General features: G+C 38.4%; 1 protein-coding gene across 4 annotated transcripts in view; it reads right to left on the reverse strand.

Moving 5' to 3' along the window:
* The window catches only part of LOC115453808, a 124063-nt gene that overhangs the window by 23356 nt on the left and 86698 nt on the right, over window positions 1–14009 (reverse strand). For all 4 annotated transcript variants that reach the window (XM_037440552.1, XM_037440525.1, XM_037440474.1 and 1 more), the window contains exon 2: window positions 3656–4078. In XM_037440552.1, the coding sequence (XP_037296449.1) occupies window positions 3656–4078 (423 nt within the window). The remainder of the gene's footprint in view (window positions 1–3655; window positions 4079–14009) is intronic.

Below are 14009 nucleotides of genomic sequence, written 5' to 3' on the forward strand. Positions count from 1 at the left end.
GAGCGATTTAAAGTTTTGATATTAATAAGAAAATTCATAATAATTAAACTATTTACTTTATAAAAACGCAGTCTAATGATATTAAAATTTTACTAGAGCTACAAGACCTGGATGAAACGACCCAAGAAAATCTGGGGATTCCAAAATTAGTTTAATTCATTTTCGGTATATTTGTCGCTTAGATACGATTGTCTTTTTTGTACGTGCACCACAAAGTGGACCCACTGCACCTGATGGTAAGGAGTGGGGTGCAATAGAATGTCGATTGACGAGAGATGATTACCCCTCAGTCGACACAATTATGATAGGATATTTTATATTCGCCCGGATAGCGACCGCACACAAGGTGTTAAAACCCGCCATAGTGGCCCACGTGTGTCGCGTTCCAGGATCAGCCTGTGTATATCCGGCCCCAACAGACATAATAGCGTACCGGACTTATTTTTGTTCTTTACTATTATCAAATATTTACATAATATAAATTATAAAACAGAAGGAATTATTGAAATCCGGAAAAAAATCAACAAGTTATAAGTCTTTGAATTTCGGTAAAAGGGTTAATTAACAAGAAACAGAAAAGAGACGAAATACCCACATGTGACGTCATCGGGAATTACGACGCGTGCAAAAGAAAGAGATGAAGCGATATCCCCACATCGCGCCCACTTTTGTACATTTTTTAACCAATTTTTATGCAGTTTTCGCAGGAGTGCTTCTTTTTCGTATTATTTACCATTACATATAGAATAATGTACAAAATCAAGCATAGGCCGGTCCCCTATTGTATCTGTCGAGGGATAATCATCTCTCGTCACTCCACACTATTGGATCCCACTCCTTAGCATCAGGTGCATTGGGGAGAGTCGTTGTTCCCGTATAAAAAAAAATACAATTTCGAGTGTTCAAGTCGCCGTTCTAATAACATATCTATATTTATTAATAATCATTGACAAGTTATCCTGTACAGTTGTACCCAAATTTCAATAGGGAAGATGGTTGGAAGGTTGCACAAGCCGGGGATCCTGTTCTAAATTTAATTAAATTGGATCCCAAAAGACCGGCTGCCAGACCTGAAGACACTGTGAGCTCATTCTGCGTAGATTGGATCGTCAACAGCTAAAATTTAAAAAAGTTGTATATTTGTAAAATGTAGGTAGATGTAGTAACTTTGACTTTACGGATGAACAACACCTCAGTCCCCCCCGTGACCATGAAGGCTGCAAAGTCTTCGAAACGTCGGGAGAAAATAATAATATAAAAACCGCGAAAAAATCCGTTTAATAGTTTTATTTTCAATGTCTAACATTCGCGTAAACATAAGTAATCATTGTACAGTTAAGTTTAATTGGATGTAGTCGTAGTGCTCTGATAATTATTTCCCGAGTAACCTGTTTATAAAATATATTTTATTAGAAAGTTGAAGCTAGTCTGCGTCTCGTGGAATCTAACTCCCTTATTCATAGACTTTTTTAACTAATGCTGTGATAAAAATACCGCTTTTGAGCTTAGCACGGCAGTATGTACCTATTAAGTAATTTTTTTTAGTTGTTTTTGAAGGCGGTTTAATTTTCATCAAACATTGAGGTATACACGCACACTCACGTCCATTCTCCGTAGGGGTAGGCAGAGGCGCAACTAGCCGACCTATTTCTCGCCGTGTGGCGTAATTTCAGGATTTGAACCCAAGACGCACGCCAAGCACGCCACCGAGGTAAGCATATTGGCCATCAAAACAAACACGACAATGACCTCAAGTGACCTTACGACCTACGTTACACGAACAGTAGATTTTGCCCAAATTGCTTTATTGAGTAATGCATTACGCATTATCCTTTAGATAATATAATTCGTGACTCGAAAACAAAACATTAGCTTTGATTTGATAGAAGAAAAATAAATACTTGAAAACTCTTTAAAAAATAACATATAAGAGGCGAAAATAAAACAATATTATCATTGACGTATATTCTATAGACACGAACGACCATATAAACTATTTGTTCAAAATCTGAACTAAAATGGCGACCGAAATGTCACTGTTATAACCTATTTATTCACTTGAATAACAAATAATTTTACTTATTTGACAAATATTTTTTATTCAAATCCAGGTTTACACTTAGACTCGAGTTCTTATATCATGAGCGCCACTCTGTACACAACCACAAGCTGTCAATATTGACCATATTAAAGTCAGTTTGAATGGATATCAGTTCAATTCAGTTGAACACAGTGAATGTTCGGAACGCCAAATTTAGTACGTAGAACATATATATCGCTGATTATTCCAAACTTTTGTTACTAAGCGAATTACACAGAAGTGATTAATACACAAAACTGTGTACTGATGGCGCCTGCGTGGTCATCGAAAGGCAAACATTATTTAGTGTTCGAGCAAAATTTTTTTTATTGCTTTGAATGACGAGACGAGATTCCCGTTCGACTGATGGTAAGCGATACGACCGCACATAAACAGTAGAAACACCAACACCTTGAAGTACACAGTATTGTTTGGTATTCCACTGCGCTTGCCATCCTGAGACATGAGATTTTGAGTCTTATTACGTCCAGTAGTTACACTGGCTAAGATGTCGTTCAAAACAGAACTGTGACTATACAGTGCTGCTTGGCGGAAGAATTAGACATTGCTATGGTACCTACACACGATCTCACATATGAGAGACCTACCACCAGTAATTGCAACTTTTACATTATTTTCAAAACATATGGTTTCATTTAACAACCCTATTTTAAATCTTGTATGGGCTGACACAGCACAGCTATACACCTCTACCTACCCCCGAAAAGCCAAGGCAGTGTTGTACATGAATGGATGACATCATAGTTGCGTGCGTGGATCACTCGCGAAAGGCCACACGTTCTTGCCCGCCGTGGGAAACTATTATTTCACAATCCACTACGCCTTTGTTATATACGTATCTTGTGTTAAGGCTAATGCGATCCTTTGTTAATTATCGGCTGGCTACGTAACAAATAGCTGACCCCCCCCCCCCCGCCCCATCCCACTCCGACACATTTCGAAAACACATCTACTATGAACATAAACCTACTTTAGCGAAATGACTAAATAGACGGGTAATTGCGAGATTTTTTTTATATCTGATCCAGCAATCTACAGCGGGGGAACCTTGCGAATGGAGTACTGGATTCCTACGGTATAGCGACTGCAGGGTCCTGGAGGAAAGTTGGGAGGGGACAACGCCAGGAAATGTTCGCCAGCCTTCATAGGCCACAATGTGAATTGGCCATGAGGTTTACACACTTAACTGTGTGTCTAGGGCCGCGACAAATGTCCCCCCGTGTATCAGCGTGCATTCGGTGTAGGGAGGGGGGGGGGGGGATTTGGTACAAGTGCGATTGTCCTCACGCACAGAAGGTTCCGTACAAACTTATGAAAGTATCAAAGTACATAAGTTTAAACTTGGCATACCAACGAGTGGTGAAGAATGAAATTTTCCGAAAGGTAACTCGACGCAACATATGGGTACTCATAGCATGAATGCGGTCTGCAAGTCGTTCTAATGATAATTAGATCCTACATAAATTACGAACGGGTAAGAATCGGGTTATATGCCTTCACTCCTGACGAATGCCTCTATATTATGTCTGTGAAGTATGGCTTTTGAATGCTTACCTCCAATAGGCGGCTCCTTCAGCGGTGCCGGGACATCCTGAACCACCTGCGGCACCTCCTTCTCCCTCTCATCAGGCGTCACCTCCCTGCTCTTCAAGCTGAGCATGTTCGAGAAGGAGCTAAAAACAGCACTAGCAACGTGGGGCAAAACGGTTGGCAGTTGAGAAAAATTCTGCGCAATATCCGCCGTCAGACTCTGCTGCTCCCTCTCAGGCTCCGCAGTCTCCAGATTGACCTCCTCGAAGTTCTCCGTGGTGAGGGTCTCGATCTGGCTGTTCAGGGGGGCGCTGACGTATCTCGTGCCTTGGAGACGAGCGAAGTACTCGTTGACGTCGAAGTCATCGTCTTTGGGTTTCGGCTGCTCATGTTTTGGATTCACGTTGTGGTCGTGGGCGGTTTGGTGAGCCAGCGTGTTTTTCGGATCTGTAAGTAAGGAAACGTTCGTTTAGTTTGGTGCTAAGGAACTATCTATAGGGCTTAAAAAGTAAATTTAAAACTATTTTCAACTTTATGGCATCATGGAATGAAAACACATAGTAAGAAGTGCCTTGGTAGCACCTCTGGCTATCTCTTCGGTGAAAATGCATGATGTGTTTAATTATTTTTTAAATCTAAATACAAATCAATGTTTGTGTTTAGCCTCTATGCGTTCCGACACCATTGATCAGATTGTGATGAAACTTTTGCTAGATCCTCTAGGGGACACCCGTAACGGTTGCTGGGCAATATCTACATATAAATGTTTTTTTTTTGTTTTAGTGTAAAAAAAGGCTGGAAATAGATCATTGTGGATGGCAATTCCTTACTGGCCATGGTAATTTTAAGGGTAAACTGTTCTCATTCAGGCTGGTTGATTCTCCTGCGTGCCCATGCTCTAAACCTAGTTACGAAGTTGAACAATCTGCTCATCACGTACTTTGGGAGTGTGGTCTCTGGCATGAAGAGCGCAACATCATGCTAAACAGTATGCAAATAACATCCGGGGTTGTATACTACATGGACCTTGTAGAGACTAGACGGAATTTCCGTGCTTACCGGCGTTTTTGCCATGCCTATTGTAATCAAATGTAACCGCTCATGTTATAGGTCGTATAAAATTGTAGTACAATCCTGAACTAGGTTCCTATACTTGCATGTCAGAAGAGATCGTTCTTTATTTGTTGATAAAAACAATAACCGGTTAGCAATTAGTGAATCTGTACTATTATACTTAGTCTGGCCATAAATACTGTTACACTTAATTATAAAAAAATATTACATTTGAATTTCGAATCTGTCATTTTTATACGATTGTTCATTGTGTTTTCTCATTTTGGCGCCAATACATTGTAAAATATTTTGCGATATTAAAATGGTGTGGGGTGATAAAGAGAACCGAATCGCTGTGATAGCATTACACAAAGTAGGTATGGAGCCAAATGCAATTTTTAAAACTCTCCATACACTTGGTATTAGTAAAATGTTTGTGTACCGGGCTATTAATAGGTACAATGAGACCTCCTCTGTTTGTGACAGAAAAAGATCTGGCCGTCCACGTAGTGTTCGTACGAAAAAGGTGGTCAAAGCAGTAAGGGAAAGAATTCGAAGAAATCCTGTCCGAAAGCAAAAGATTTTATCTCGGGAAATGAAGATAGCACCTAGAACCATGTCGCGTATTTTAAAAGATGACTTAGGACTTGCAGCCTATAAGAGACGCACTGGCCATTTCTTAACTGATAATTTAAAGAAGAATAGGGTGGTAAAATCGAAACAACTACTGAAGCGGTACGCAAAGGGAGGTCACAGAAAAAATTTTGTTTACGGATGAGAAAATTTTTACAATTGAGCAACATTTTAACAAACAAAATGACCGTATTTATGCTCAAAGCTCTAAGGAAGCTTCCCAATTAGTCGACAGAGTGCAACGTGGACATTATCCGACTTCAGTGATGGTTTGGTGGGGTGTTAGCTATGAAGGAGTGACTGAGCCATATTTTTGTGAAAAAGGTATCAAAACATCGGCACAAGTGTATCAAGATACCATTCTTGAGAAGGTAGTTAAGCCCCTTAACATCACCATGTTCAATAACTAAGTATGGTCCTTCCAGCAAGACTCGGCGCCGGGTCATAAAGCTCGGTCCACGCAGTCTTGGTTGGAATCGAACGTTTCGGACTTCATCAGAGCTGAAGACTGGCCGTCGTCTAGTCCCGATCTTAATCCGCTGGATTATGATTTGTGGTCAGTTTTAGAGAGTACAGCTTGCTCTAAACGCCATGATAATTTGAGTCCCTAAAACAATCTATACGATTGGCAGTGAAGAATTTTCCCATGGAAAGAGTGCGTGCTTCTATTGATAACTGGCCTCATCGTTTAAAGGACTGTATTGCAGCCAATGGAGACCACTTCGAATAAGCTTTTTATATTTTTAATTGTTTTATATTTATGTATTAAACTGACACACTGTAAAAGTAATAAATGTTATTTGCAGTTAACAATTTTCTTTTTTCTTTATTACAATATTTATGGCAAGACTAGGTATAAAGCTGAAGAGTTTGTTTGTTTGAACGCGCTAATCTCAAGAACTACCGGTTCGAACTGAAAAATTCTTTTAGTGTTGGATAGCCCTTTTATCGAGGAAGACTATAGGCTATATATCATCACGCTATAACCAATAGGAGCAGAGGAAGTTAAAAAAAATGCAAAACTGGGAAAATGTATTACTTTTGAGAGCTTCCGTTGCGTGCGATTTGTAAACGGTTAAAGTTATGCAACAATCATGTGTGACGGAATTGTTCCTCTTAAAAAAATCTAAAAAATATATTATAAAACAAAGACCCCAGCCACATCTGCCTGACTGAACGCAATAAACTCAAAAACTACCCAACGGATTTAGATGAAATTTGGTATGGAGATAGTTTGAGACCCTGGGAAGGACATGGGCTACTTTCTATCCCGGGGAAATATAAAGCATGGCTTTTGTAACGGAAAACTTGGTCCCGAAAAACTACATCACGCGGGCGGAGACGTGGGCAAAAAATAGTATTAAATATAATGTAAAAATTTTATGAATGACTAGCTAATTTTATCGGTATTTCGAGGCGGTGTGCGCGCGCATCGTTAAAAATTTACTCTCATCATTTTTCCCTTACGCGCCAAAAGAAGTATAAGTTCAAAAACCGGTAATAATAATAAATAAATCAAAAAAGAATATCAGCCCTGTATTATATACTGTCCCACTGTTGAGCACGGGCCTCCTCTACTACTGAGAGGGATTAGGCCTTAGTCCACCACGCTGGCCTAGTGCGGGTTGGTATACTTCACATACCCTAGAAAATTCATAATAGAGAATTTCTCAGATATGCAGGTTTCCTCACGATGTTTTTTTTCACCGTTAAAGCAAGCGATAATTCACAAAGAATACACACATAATTTTTTAGAAAAGTCAGAGGTGTGTGCCCTTGGGATTCGAACCTGCGGACATTCGTCTCGGCAGTCTGTTCCACAACCAACTAGGCTATCGCCGCCTCAAAAACCGGTGAATATTTGAAATTCTCTCTCACACAAGATCTACCTCTTGCTACTATACTCCCATACAAATCGGTACAACACGTAACGAATGACTAATACTTGACCTTATAGCAGTAGTGCAACCTTCGTGTAGGGTCAAAAGTACGTTCATGATTGTCAGCTTATTGTAATTATAGTTATTTGGTTTTCTGTACGTCTGTTGTACTGTGACTATTGATTGGTCGATTAAGTAGACTCGTTTGAAATAAAACTAAAATATTTTAATGCCAAGAAATAATAATATCAATCCTGTATTATATACTGTCCCACTTCACGGGCCTCCTCTACTACTAAGAGACTAATCCTTAGTCCACCACGCTGTAGTGTGGATTGGTAGACTTCACACACCCTCAAAATTCCTATAGAGAATTTCTCAGGTATGAAGATTTCCTCACGATGTTTTCCTTCACTGTTAATGCAAGCGATAATTCACAAAGAATACACACATAATTTTAGAAAATTCAGAGGTGTGTTTGGGTTTTGAACCTGCGGACATTCGTCTCAGCAGTCTGTTCCATACCCAACTAGTCTATTGACACTTCTTAGGGTTCAATCACATCCCAGTAAGTCAAGCTGGTTTAATGATTTCTTTTATTTAAGCGAATGCTAGAGATAAAAGCGGCGATAGCCTAGTTGGGAATGGAACGGACTACTGAGACGAATGTCCGCAGGCTCAAAACAGACACACCTTTAACTTTTCTAAAATTGTGTGAACCCGAGACCTCAACCGCAGTCGTACCGTACAACAACTAAGCCACCGAGGCAGTCGAAAACTTTATTACGAAAATATGTGCTCAGACAAATCCGCATACTTATCTAGCGTAAACATTGCTTGTGAGGTTAACAAGTAATGCAAGACAGCCGTCTATGGACTTACTTCAATTACAAACTTATATTTGCGGTTACGAAATTAATTAATATACATAATTTTAATTTTAGATTTAATTATCATCATCATCATCACCCGCAGTCCACTGTTGGACATAGGCCTCCCCCAAACATTGCCAGATCGACCGAAGAATCGAAGTAGCCCGCATCCAGCGACCTCTTGAGGCTTTTATTGGGTCATCTGTCCAACTCGACGGTTGAAGTATTTATACATACATAAACATTATCAAACCTCTATTCCATGGGTGTAGGCAGAGGCTATGGATTATCACTGCTCCATTCTGGCACACTTATTTTCCTTCCTTCACCTACTTTAGTTTTCTCATGAGTTCTGTTTAGAGTAATTTTGACCTGGCCTTTGCCAAGAATGTCAGGTATATGACATACGCAGCTTCGGTGCGGTCGACCCTTACCGTCCGCACCATCCGCACGCGCCTTATATATCTCGGAGCCGACCGGGTGTTCTTCGAGCGCGATTTACCTCTATTATCAGACAGTTCAAGTTTTCTTTTGACGTATCTATGCTTGTTTAGTACAAAATTTTCCTTATTAATGTTATTCAATACCTCTTTTCGTAGCACACATGTTCAAAATTACTATTAAAATAGCTACTGTCGGTATACGCAGAGCGAGAGAAGGTAATGAGAGCCAGTTGGTTGCGTGCGAGCAACGCAAATGAATTTTGTGGGCTATGCCAGCATTATGAGAGACTCCTCTTATTTTTTCACACAAAGCGCGTTAGATCGTCTCCTTAATAAAAAAAGAAGTGAAATGCAAAAGTGAACCTTGTTTTAAATACCATAAAACTCTATTTTGATTGCGATTAAAATCTCCTCTCCTCTCTGAGCTGGTCTGTGTGAAAGGACCCTTTAGATCTCAATATTTTAATAATATGTTAGATCAATAAGACAATCATAACTATTTTAGTCCAAGCAACTGCTTATTTATTGAAACTAAGACAATGTATATTTAATTTCATTGTCAATTCTCTTTATTTTAAAGGATTTTCTTTACATTTTTACATATACATATATTCTAAAAAAAACATGCAAATATAATAATAATAAATATATGTAAGTAATGATATATAGGTATCAGAAAATGAATGCTCCTCCGATGGCGAAGCTCAAGACTCAAGCCACAGGCGGCTTGGGATTCAAAGTGAGGAATCATTTGTTATTAAAATAATTATATGCATGGCATAGGTATTATAAAAAATATACAACTTAACTATTGGCGTATTGTGGATTTCAAAAACTACTAAAACGCACAGCAAACGCCTTCGGGAATTTTTATGCAAAAATCATCTTCAAGTCTTTTAATAAGCATACGTGCCTCAATGGTGTAGTTGTATTGCGTGCGTAGTACAATCATCACTCTAAGTCTCGGGTTTGAGTTCTGAGTCGGGCAAAGTGCTCAGTATCAGACCGGAGTTTGGAATTTGTGCCCAATATGGCTTTTGGGTCACCTCCTATCACATCATGGGACAGAACACACTAAACGATAAATGGGTGCCCTGGTTGCAACTCCGCTTACCCCTTCATGTTTAGCGTGAAGTGTGTTTTATAACATGCGTTTTAGCACATAGATCGTTGGTTAAATTGGTTGACTAGCTTATAATTGGGCGACAGATCAAGCACAAGACCATCTATTAACTTGTTATCTAGCTTTTAATATTTTAGCTGTGATATCCAGAAAGAATACGTAGAGGTTCCTTAAGTAAACACATTCTGAACACTCATATAGGTATAAAACTTAACGACAATCATAAAATTGCAAGTTTCCCGACCGCAAATAAAACTTTGTTTTCAACATACTTCGACAATAATACACATGCGGTCAAATTGACACTTACGACTATCGTAATAAACGATATTATCGATTATTTCACTCGAGTAATCATTTTAAAAGGTCATTAAATTAAGGTTAGTGTGGTTAAACGACCGTGTGATATTTTTAACTATTTTTACAACGATTGCAATATTAAGGAAATGAACTGCACTGAAGTTATAAAAATAGCTCAAACTTCGTATTTTCTTGAAAATCATTAATATTTTAATGCTTTTCCGGATTATGGCAAAAGTACATATAGAAAATAATATCAGCCCTGTATTATATACTGTCCCACTGCACGCGCCTCCTCTACTGAGAGATTAGGCCTTAGTCCACCACGCTGTAGTGCGAGCAGACTTCACACACCCTCAAAATTCCTATAGAGAACTTCTCAGGTATGCAGGTTTCCTCACATTGTTTACCTTCACCGTTAAATTATAATCTATCTATATATATAAAAATGAATCCTTATTTCCCTTGGTCACGCCATGACGCGTGAACGGCTGGACCGATTTCACAATTTCTTTTTTGTTGTGTTTGTTACTGTCAGGTAAAGGTTCTTATGAGAGAAAAAATTAAAAAAATTGCACGCAAATTAGAAAATTTAAGAAAACTTAACGACAATATTAATTTTACACAACTGTCAGTGGTTTGAAATAACTGTCAGCGATCGACAGAATGCGCGCGTGCATACATAGTTAAGACAGGACAACGTCTGTCGGGTCAACTAGTAGTAATATAACTTCAAATTAAGTGGTAGTAGTAAGGCTGTTGTGCAATTTATGATTAATAAAGATATTTGTATTGTTTTGATAACATTTTGTAGGGTTAATTAGTTTTCCACTCAGATCACAGGGGTAATATTGAAAAGGTAAGGAACATTGGTGTACAGCGTGCATTTACCTAAATTTACGTTTTTAATAACCAAAAATGTCACCCGATAGATGTCGGGAATGCGCCTATCCGTCTGTACCTCACTAATGGCGCTGGTTTATGTGTAGAAGTAAGAACTTGACGCTCGGCACCGGAATTTCAAGTACAATTCTTAACAAAATTATCAGTGACAGATTTTTAATTTCTTTTTATTGCTTTGAATGATAAGATGAGTTTGCCGTTCGCCTGATGGTAATACGACCGCCCATAAACAGTAGAAACACCAACACCTTGAATTACCATAGTTTGGTATTCCACTGCGCTCGCCATCCTGAGACATGAGATGTTAAGTCTTATGTCCAGTAGTTACACTGGCTACAATGTTCAAACCGGAACACAACAGTGACTACACACTGCTGCTTGACAGAAATAGACATTGCGGTGGTACCCAGGGGGGAATCCCACATATGACAGACCTATCACCAGTAAAAGTATAATACTGGACTAATTCCCTCCTAGCCGAAATTCGGCCACGGCGGCCAATCTCAACAGAAAGCAGGCACTCGCCAATATTATAGTGCAAAAATGTGTGCAATAAACAAGCACTACGTTCCCTCATTCTCATAGTGTGTCTTTTTTGCTTATAACTTCTTTAATTTTTAATTTAGGGCAAAAAATTATATAAACATATTTGTAGGCAAAACAATTTGATACAAATTATGACTTCACAATTTTTTTGTAAGACGCATAGTTTCCGAGATGTTGCGAGAAAAGTGTTTTCACCCCTTTTTCCAAGATGGCGGCCGGGGGACAAGGGTGGCGACCCCACAAACTTGAGGTTAAGCTTCTATTTACACACATGTCCCAAAAATAAAATTGCGTCCTCAAAAAAAATGCGAAGCTCATGTAACATTTCAATAGGCTAATTAGATCCACTGTAATGTAATTTAGATTATTATTGTCAGTAATCTATTTAGTGTATCTTTATAAATAAATAAACACTTGCCAACCCGACTGGCCAACATGAATTATGCCAGTGGAAAGTGTAGCGTTCAACAAGTCGGTACTTAGTACCTACTAATAAACACTGGGTTTCACTTTGTACCTAATTTGCTAAGGCGATTTATCTCTGGAACCAGCTTTAGCTGGAACGTAAACTCTTCCGTTATTTTGTTATTTATTTACTAGACTTTACTCGAAGTTTGTATTTGCTTATATCACTTAGAAATAATATAGCTTCCAATTAGTGAGTGTTTTCAAAATCGGTCAAGTAGTTTTCATGTTAATCCATTTTCAAACATACAATGACGTTTTACAAATAGACGCGTTATACACTAACAAAATGGCACATAAAAACGGCGCAGTATTTGCTATAGTCACGTACCTGTACATATAATTACAAATTGGCTCGAAGAAGGAATAAAAAGGTGCAGCATACATTCGTTAGAAAAGGATATATATACATCGACAGTTACGTAACAACGTTAGTGTCGCACGCTCGTTGGCCGTCAAGTCGGGCAATTACCTTACTTTCGTCTTGCCAGTATTGAGCTCGGACAACGTATCTATGTAACGAAAACATCTTAGCTAACATATTAGGTCCCCTTGGGCCGATTTTAGGCGCTCGGTCTCCACACACGCACGCCCGCACGCAGGGACATTTGTCGCGGCCCTAGGCACACAGTTAAGTGTATACCTCATGGTTGTTCACATTGAGGCCTATATGGACTCACGAATATTTCCTAGCCCTCTCTCCCGTCCTGAGATGTTATCCTTTCTCCACAGTTCCTTCCCAACTCCAGAACCCTGCAGTAGCTAAGCCGGCCTACCAGTTAGGGTTGCCAACGTTTTTTGTCAAAAAAAAAAAGTATGAAATTTTTTAAATAGGAAAAAAAAATATTTGGAAGAAAAAAAAGTATTTTTCAAATTTATGTTTTTATTGTCCTAAACACATATTTTTGTGTGCTTTTACCGTACGTTAACAATGTTTTGTAAACTTTAAAACTATCAAAGCTTCTTTTACAATCTAAAATTAAATTTAAATAAATAAATATCTTGTACATATTATTTAATTGTTGTCAACATATTAATATGTACTACGATCTATTATACCCAATAGTATCGATAAATAGTTCAATATTTATCCAATTATGAGGTATACATATAACACATATTCACTCTAAGTGTTTCGTAAGTAAAGATTAGAAATAAAGTATTTTCGCATATTTTATTTTTATAAAAAAGTATAAAGTATATTTATCGAAAATAAAGTAGCGTTACGTTATTATAAAGTATGGTTGGCAACCCTACTACCAGTATCTCATTCGCAGGTTTCCCCTGGTGCTGGTGGGGTCCAAATAATAATAATAATATCTACTCTGTATTATATACTGTCCCACTGTTGAGCACGGGCCTCCTCTACTACTGAGAGGGATTAGGCCTTAGTCCACCACGCTGTAGTGCAGGCAGACTTCACACACCTTCGAAATTCCTATGGAGAACTTCTCAGATGTGCAGGTTTCCTCACGATGTTTTCCTTCACCGTTAAAGCAAACGATAATTCCCAAAGAATACACACGTAATTTTAGAAAAGTCAGAGGTGTGTGCCCTTGGGATTTGAACCTGCGGACATTCGTCTCGGCAGTCCGTTCCACAACCAACTAGGCTATCGCCGCTTATCCATCGCGGGATCCATAAAAAAAACCCCACATTACACCATAACGCACTAACCTCAAACACAAAGCCGTGAACTTGCTCTGCCTACCCAATACATCTAAACGTATGAGTATAAAGTGTTGCGTCACGCGCGCGTTAAGTGTAAGGTGTGTTACAAGCGTGTTACAACTTACATTCCTAGATGTGTCGCGGACTATGTGTGAAATACGGACGTGTTGGAAACATCTAGAAAAACAAAAAATTATACCGCCTTCAAAAACCATTAAAAACTAAAAAAATAGTTTAACATTACCTAAAATAGTTTATCAATGTATGCCGTGGCAACTAAAGGTAATGCATTTAAAATATTGTTAGTTGTTTGTAAGATTCAGTTGTTTTAATGTAATTAAAACTGTTTGTCCTTAAAATAAATAAATAAATAAATATATACTCATCAAAAACCAATAAATACTAAACTAATTTAACATTTATTAAGGTTACAAATTTTGGAGTCGGTGCCTAATGAAAATTGAAAATGAAATTTATATGGGACCACGC

This window comes from Manduca sexta, chromosome 1, assembly GCF_014839805.1.
Source record: "Manduca sexta isolate Smith_Timp_Sample1 chromosome 1, JHU_Msex_v1.0, whole genome shotgun sequence".
Classification (NCBI taxonomy): domain Eukaryota; kingdom Metazoa; phylum Arthropoda; class Insecta; order Lepidoptera; family Sphingidae; genus Manduca; species Manduca sexta.